This window comes from Stegostoma tigrinum, chromosome 6 (assembly GCF_030684315.1).
Source record: "Stegostoma tigrinum isolate sSteTig4 chromosome 6, sSteTig4.hap1, whole genome shotgun sequence".
NCBI classification, from domain to species: domain Eukaryota; kingdom Metazoa; phylum Chordata; class Chondrichthyes; order Orectolobiformes; family Stegostomatidae; genus Stegostoma; species Stegostoma tigrinum.
In genome coordinates this window covers 61138473-61145725 of record NC_081359.1, presented here as the reverse complement: position 1 = coordinate 61145725, position 7253 = coordinate 61138473, and the positions used below count along the sequence as shown (strand labels likewise).

General features: G+C 38.6%; 1 protein-coding gene across 2 annotated transcripts in view; it reads right to left on the bottom strand.

The window, feature by feature from the left end:
- Nucleotides 1–498: 498 nt before the first annotated feature.
- The window catches only part of LOC125453452 (interleukin-1 receptor-like 2), a 28110-nt gene continuing 21355 nt past the window's right edge, over nucleotides 499–7253 (bottom strand). The window contains exons 5-7 of one of the 2 annotated variants that reach the window (XR_007247770.2): nucleotides 6846–6982; nucleotides 3788–3832; nucleotides 499–1629 (exon numbers count right to left, since the gene is read on the bottom strand). Coding sequence is in view for 1 of the 2 variants with exons in the window: in XM_048533083.2 (XP_048389040.1) it covers nucleotides 3791–3832; nucleotides 6924–6982 (101 nt within the window). In the remaining variant the exon portion in view is untranslated. The remainder of the gene's footprint in view (nucleotides 1630–3787; nucleotides 3833–6845; nucleotides 6983–7253) is intronic. The other variant, XM_048533083.2, reaches the window with a different exon arrangement.

The window sequence follows — 7253 nt, the reverse complement described above, 5'->3', positions numbered from 1 at the left end:
TGCCTTACAATAGTTTACTACGCATGATAGGGCTCTGTGGGTTTGGTGGACAGATTCTGGGTTGGATAAAGAGTTGAGAGAGTTGGAGAGAGAGAGTTGAGAGAGTTGGATGAAAGAGAGACAGAGAGAGAGAGAGAGAGAGAGAGAGAGAGAATGTCACGCCAATGTGCACAAAGGTAATTTCAAAGATTTCTGAAAAAGGGCCTAGACCTGAAATGTCAGCTTTCCTGCTCCTCAGATGCTGCTTGGCCTGCTGTGTTTATCCAGCTCTACACCTTGTTATCTCAGATTCTCCAGCATCTACAGTTCCCACCAACTCTGAAACATTCCGGGAGAAAACTGTTATTGCTGGACTCAGAAGGCACAAGGAGATTGGATCATTTCCCTTGTGCTCATTTGTTGAAGTTCATTTTCCAAAAACTTTCGGGTTGAAGAGAAACTTTTTGAAGTGAGTTATTTCTTTCTTTATTTTATTTTTTCTTTCGGTTAGTCCCAGGAGATTTATACCTTATGAGAATAATGGCATAATTTATTTGCAATATAAGCCTGAATGGTTTATGGTTGATGACCCAGCTGGTATTTTTCTATCCATCTTCTCGGTCTTCTCATATGTAATATTTGCTCAATACTCCACTCAATTCCAGCCAAGATTTATGTCCACGGGTCTTGGCCTTAAATCAACACTTAATTCTTGGCATTGGTCTCTCAAAACAGGGGCAACATCTGTAGTTGCATTAACAGCAATAGGCACAGAGCCCAGATAATGTTTAAGCCTGAGTTCTTACAGCAATGTTAGTAGTTAATAAACTTGAAGACATCTGTTTCAACAACTATTGGACCAAAATATGGAATGAAAGCTAATAATGTATCCATTTTAATGAGTCCAAACAATAATATAGTATAATGACAACATGTTAAGCTTGGTGCTTTTTGTAAGGGCTTATTATTTTGATGTCCATGAAGTAAAAATCATGACAATTGAGGGGAATACATGCATAATCTCACTTCTGTAACTAATGTCAAATAGCAACATAGAATGCAAAAGTATGTGAAAACAGAAAAAAAAATTTCTCAAAACATAGCATTACTTCAACATTCTGTTACAATGCAGCATGCATAATGGCTGTAATTACCAATGTAATAGCATGGATTTTCTATTTCCTAATTACCAACTCATAATTTACCACCTAATGAAATTATAGGAAGAAAATTCGAAGAACAGAAGCACAATTGCAGTAAGTGACCATTGGGACCATTTTCTCATGAGATCCCAATAGAAATTTTCATGAGTTTGAGTGTTCAGAATCCATAAAATTCAAGTTTTGCTATCTGCTCAGCCATAATGCAGCAAGTGCTTTAACAAGAATGTCAAGGTGGCATTTTAAGGTGACTGATGCTTCAAAGGAACAGATTTATGAATATTATGTATGTTAAGCAGCAAGAAGTAATATATAGTACATTCAACCTGTAATTTAAAAATTAAAGACAAAACCTCAGAAATAAATTAATCTTCACAAGCTTATGCAATTGGTTACTAAACATGCACTTAAATTCCAGGTACATGTCAGACAAAATAGATCATTTAACATGCTGAAAACAGAAAATCCTGGAAATAGGGTTGCACGACATCTGTGGAGACAGAAACAAAATTAACATGAGATAGTAGGAACTGCAGATGCTGGAGAATCTGAGATAACAAGGTGTAGACCTGGATGAACACAGCAGGCCAAGCAGCATCAGAGGTGGAGGAGCAGGATTTCTGAAGAAGTGTCTAGGCCCGAAATGTCAGCCTTCCTGCTCCTCTGTTGCTGCTTGGCCTGCTGTGCTCATCCAACTCTACACCTTGTTATCTCTCTTCTTCTGGAATGTGGTCACTTCTTTTATGAATATTTACAACTAATGTACACCCACTGCATAAGGGAGCAACCTACCCTAAAGCTGAGACATTTTCTGATAAGCTTAAATCCAACGCTTCTGTTGCAAAGCAACTGTATGCGCAACCACCTATTCTCGCTAATTATCAAAAGATCTGTCCACATGTGAACAAGTTGGACTTTATATCATTTTATATATTTCCTGCACTCCAAGGTCTCTCTGTTCAGCAACACTCCCCAGGAACTTACCTTTAAGTCTTGCCCTGATTTGCCTTTTCAAAATGTAGCACTTCACATTGATCTAAATTAAATTCCATCTGCCACTCCTCAGCCCATTAGCCCATCTGATCAAGATCTGTTATATTCTGAAGTAAGGTCCTTTGCTGTCTACTACATCTCCAATTTTAGTGTCACCTGCACAAGTGTTGTGCTGTCTCATACTCCAATTAATTTCAACTCATATTCTAGATGCATCATTTCCATTCCCTTAACTATCAGGATGCTGAACACTTTCCAGATATTTCCTTTCCAAGCTGCAATTCCTAAATTTCTGCAATATTTCTTCCTAACACAAAGCTTCAACAGGAAATATTGACTTGTGGCTTTTGTTTGCATTGCCTACAGCATTTAAATGGGTGTCTCCTGTGTTTCTCAGTCTTGAAAAGTTACAGCTTCTGGATTATACTGAGGAATGCTCTGTTTAAAAGGTGCTGTCGTTAAACTACTAAGGAAAAACTGTTGCATTTAACAATGTGGATTTTAGGACATGTTTAGCCTAACCCAACATTTTGGGCAAGGCAAGCAGGATGGTACAATGTTCAGTAGTGTTCACTGCTTTTGGGAAACCCCATTTGAAATGTACATTCTTAACAAGCTCCCAATTTCACTCTCCTCTCCAAACTAAAACACAAACCAGTCAAAAGTAAACACTCCAGATCCTTTATGGACCAGGACTTCAGCAAAGGAATAATAACTAAGAATATACATTAGAAAAGGGAACTTCCAAATAGATCTATTTTATCCACTTTTCTGCTAGATCTGCTAGCAATGTAACAAAAATCTTTTGTTCCTGTGTTTATCTTGGGCTTCAACAAGTGCGTGGTTTTAAAACCGTCATAATTGCACATTTTAGCTACTGGAATTTATAACATATTGCTCAATACTTGGAAAACACATCCAATGCCTTAACCAGGCAAAGAGGAACAAGGTGGAAGAACAATGACAGAGAAACACAGGTTTGACAAACAAGTCAGTTGACTTGAAATATTAACTCTTTTACTTTCAACAGATGCTGCCAGGTCTGCTGTGTTTCTCGAGCATGCTGTGCTTTTGTTTCAGATTTCCAGCGTCCACAATTCGGTGTGTTTATTTAAGAGAAATTTAGTAATGCTGCGAATAATATTTTCTGTATATAAAATGTTAGTTATGCCCAAGACAAAACATTTACATATCAAAACACAATTATGTAGAGCCATGAATGGATGCCACGTTCTCGTATCAAAAGGTTATCTGTGAAGAACTAAATTCTAAATGATGTAATACTGATTCCCAGCAAGGTGGTTTCAACATTACAAAAGAGCTAAAAGTTTGAACACAGGACAAAATGGGACAACACAGCCTTATTGAAGCTCTGGGAGGTATTACCATTTTAAAGTCACATACAAAGTGACTCACTGTTTCTAAAACATGAACGATTATGTCATGTTCCATGCACAAATGTTGAAAAAGGCTAAACAAGACAGCATCCAAATGCAGCAAACAAAAAAAACTGGCTTAATTTGTTTTTCCCAAAATAACAGACAGGGGGCTATAGTGAGGGCATGACTAGTGTTGGAAATCCAATAGTTTTTCCAAGATCCACCAAACTGACTTAGATTTACAAAAAAAAGCATCACTGTGTCTGTCACACTTACATTTCAACATTTCACCAGTGAAATCCATTGCGTGGTTTCAAGTTGCTGAACATGCATGGAAGATACAAACTATAATTATTACAGAAAGTCTGCACTGGTCTGAAACATTGCAAAAAATTAGTCTGATTTGGTGTTACTTAAACACAACTATTACTTAATTATTTTAATATACTGATTTTAGTCAGTACCAATGAACCTCTCGAGAAACTGAAAATTATCTTTCACGAATGTTCATCCAGCTCTACACCTTGTTATAACAAAATTAACATTTCAGGTTGATGACCTTTGATTAAGAGGGCGGGGCAGGGTTTCAGATGGAATGAAAATTCTAAAGGTTGGAGGTGGGGGCGGTTGGGTAAAGAGTGAAAAAAGAAGTGCACTGTACAGGAGGAGGACTCCGGCAAAAAATTTGGTGCAGAGGTAATGGTGACAGAAGAATTAATTGTATATTGAGCTCAAAGTTCTATCGGGAGATGAGCATTCATTTGGGGGCCAACAATAAAAACAGCACAGCCAGAGAAAGTTGATAAGGAAAGAGATGTGGCAGTTATAATGAGTTTTGGGGGATATTTGTTCAGACATGAAAAGAAACCAGAAGGCAACAAAGCTAAACGAATCAGAGTTAAATGGAAATCCCCTCAGTGAGCATTACAATAGCAAATGGAATTTAATCCTGAAAATTTACAGAAGATGCATTTGAAAGCAAGAGAACACAATACTTTTTTGTTTATTCATTCTCAGGATGAGGGCATCTCAGTTAAGGCAGCATTTATTGCTCAGCCCGGTGTCAATCACATTGCTGTGGGTCTGGAGTCACATGTAGGCCCGACTCGTAGCTTCTTCCCAAAGAGATTAGTGAACGAGACATGTCTTTTAACCAATTGATCCATGGTCCTCATTAGATGCTTAAATCCAGATTTTTAATGAATTCAAAATGCACTATTTACTGTGGCAGAATCCACACCAAATCTCCAAACAGCATCCCACCAAAACTCAACCTTTCTCCCTATCCCTGTAACTCCACATTTCCCACGGCTATTCCACCATGCCTGCACAGCCCTGGAAACTACATGCAATTTAGCATGGCCAATCCACCTAACCGGCACATCTTTGGCTGTGGGAGGAAACCGCAGCACCCCAAAGCAACCCACACATACATGGGGAGAATGTGCAAAATACACACAGACAGTCACCCTGGCACTGTGAGGCAGCAGTGTTAACTACTGAGCCACCGTGCCACTGTGTCTTAGACAAGGGTCACGCAGTTAGCACAGAGACGAAAAGGAATTTCTTCCCTCAGAAGTAGTGAATCTGTGAAAATCTTTATCACAAAGGGCTATTGAGGCTTGTTCATTAAGTATATTCTAGGCTGAATAGGCAGATTTTCGAATTGGTAAGGGAATTAAGTAATACAAGTAAAAGGCAGGAAAATAGATTTGAGGATTATCAGGTCAACTATAATCTCATGAATGGTAGAGCAGTCTCAATGGCCTACATCTGTTCCTACTTTTTATGGTGTTGGTCAGCATTATAGCAGCGGGTTGGGAGGTGGAGGATGGGACGGAAAATAGGGATTGAGACCTTATTTACTTCCTATCATTCAGTCAGGGGTGTGGGATGTTGAGGAATGCCTTCCTGCCTGGAGACGTGTCCAGATCCTTCTTCAGTGGACAATGACCTCAGTCTGCCAACACTGCCATTCCACCAGGGATGGAAAAGGGGCGCTTTTTAAAAATTAATTCCCAGAATTGGGGCATCAGGTGAGGATTTATGCCCATTTCTAATTGCAGTTAAGGGTCAACCACATTTCAGTGTGTCTGGAGTCACATGTAGCCTGGACAAAGTAAAGATGGTAGATTTCCTTCAATGAAGGACGAGATGGGTTTTTATGACAATGACCAATGGTTATGTGGTCATCATTAGCTTAGCTTTTTTTTAAAATTCTGGGGTTCTTTAAAATTCCAGGTTTTTTTAAAAACTTAAATTTCGCCATCTGTGAACTGATGCCCCCAGAACATTAGTCCAGGACTCTAGATTACTATTCCAGTCACATTATCAAAAAACCACCATCTCCCTATCTCCCAAAACTGCCAGCCATTCGGAGAGTCAGTAGCTTTTCTGCCCTTGCAGCATCACTGGGAGTTCTAATCACTGCAGGTATAGTGACTGGCCAGGAGGAACCAGCAAGGAACGGGCCTTGAAAGGTGTTGAGGGAATTGTCATTGAGAGATGGGGTTGTAATTAAGCACAGGTAACCCATACATTCAGGGGCTCTGTCATTGACAAAGCCCTCCACCCAGAGCCGACAAAGAAACCACCAGCTTTTACCCATGTGGCCTCTTCACGTGGTGTAGGGGAGGCCATGGCCTCATGGTATTATCACTGGACTGTTAAACCAGAGATCCAGTTATGTTCTGGAAACCTACGTTCAAATCTCACCACAGCAGATGGTGGAATTTGAATTCAATAAAGACCTGGAATTAGGAGTCGAATGATGAACAAGAATCCATTGTTGATTTTAAGAAAAAACTCATCTGGTTCACTAATGTCCTTTATAGATGGAAACTGTCATGCTTACATGGTCTAGCCTACATGTGACTCCAGACCTGCAGCAATGTGATTGACTCTCAACCATCCTCTGAAATGGCACAGCAGACAACTCAGTTCAAGGGCAATTATGCATGCGCAATAAATGCTGGTCCAGGCACGAACGTTCACACTCTGAACAAATAAAAAACAGAATCTTCATTTTTAGTAGATTGGAAACCCCAATTAGATTTGTTCATCCATAATTTGTGGATGTTTATAACCATGATGACTCAAAGTCAACAATAGATTTAGCTTTGCATAATTCAGGTTTAGAATGATTGGTTATATTGATTATGTTCAATTATTAAACTTGAAATGTGGTTTAATATGAATTTGTAGGTAACCATAAGAATTTGAAACCAAAAGATTTTAATACGTATTGGATAATTATTTTACTAGTGAATTTCGGTTTACACCCTAAAAGCTAACATATTGATAGGTTTAACCAGATGAAAAGATCTGTGCTTACCTGCAATAGTGTTCACTTCAGGATTGCATATCTCAGTGGATGCTTGGATTTTACAAACTTATACATGCAAATACTCACTATAATGATACCAATCAGCACAGCCAGACCAACCGCAAAATCTGATGAAGCATTTGAAACTACAACGAAAAGAGCCCAGGTTACTACGGATAACACAAATCAATATTTGGTATCAAGTCTGATATAATGAAGTATAATATTTTATCATGAAAAAGTTTCCAAAGAATACTCTTGTTTAAAAGATTTGAAAATTATCTTTATTTTGAAACAATCTCATTCCTTTATCACCTTCTAATGTTGTACAAGCATCTCAGGAAGAAGTTCTACTCATTTGAATTGAACTTGAATCTGCCTCATTTACTGACAGAATACAATGAGGACAGAAGAGGC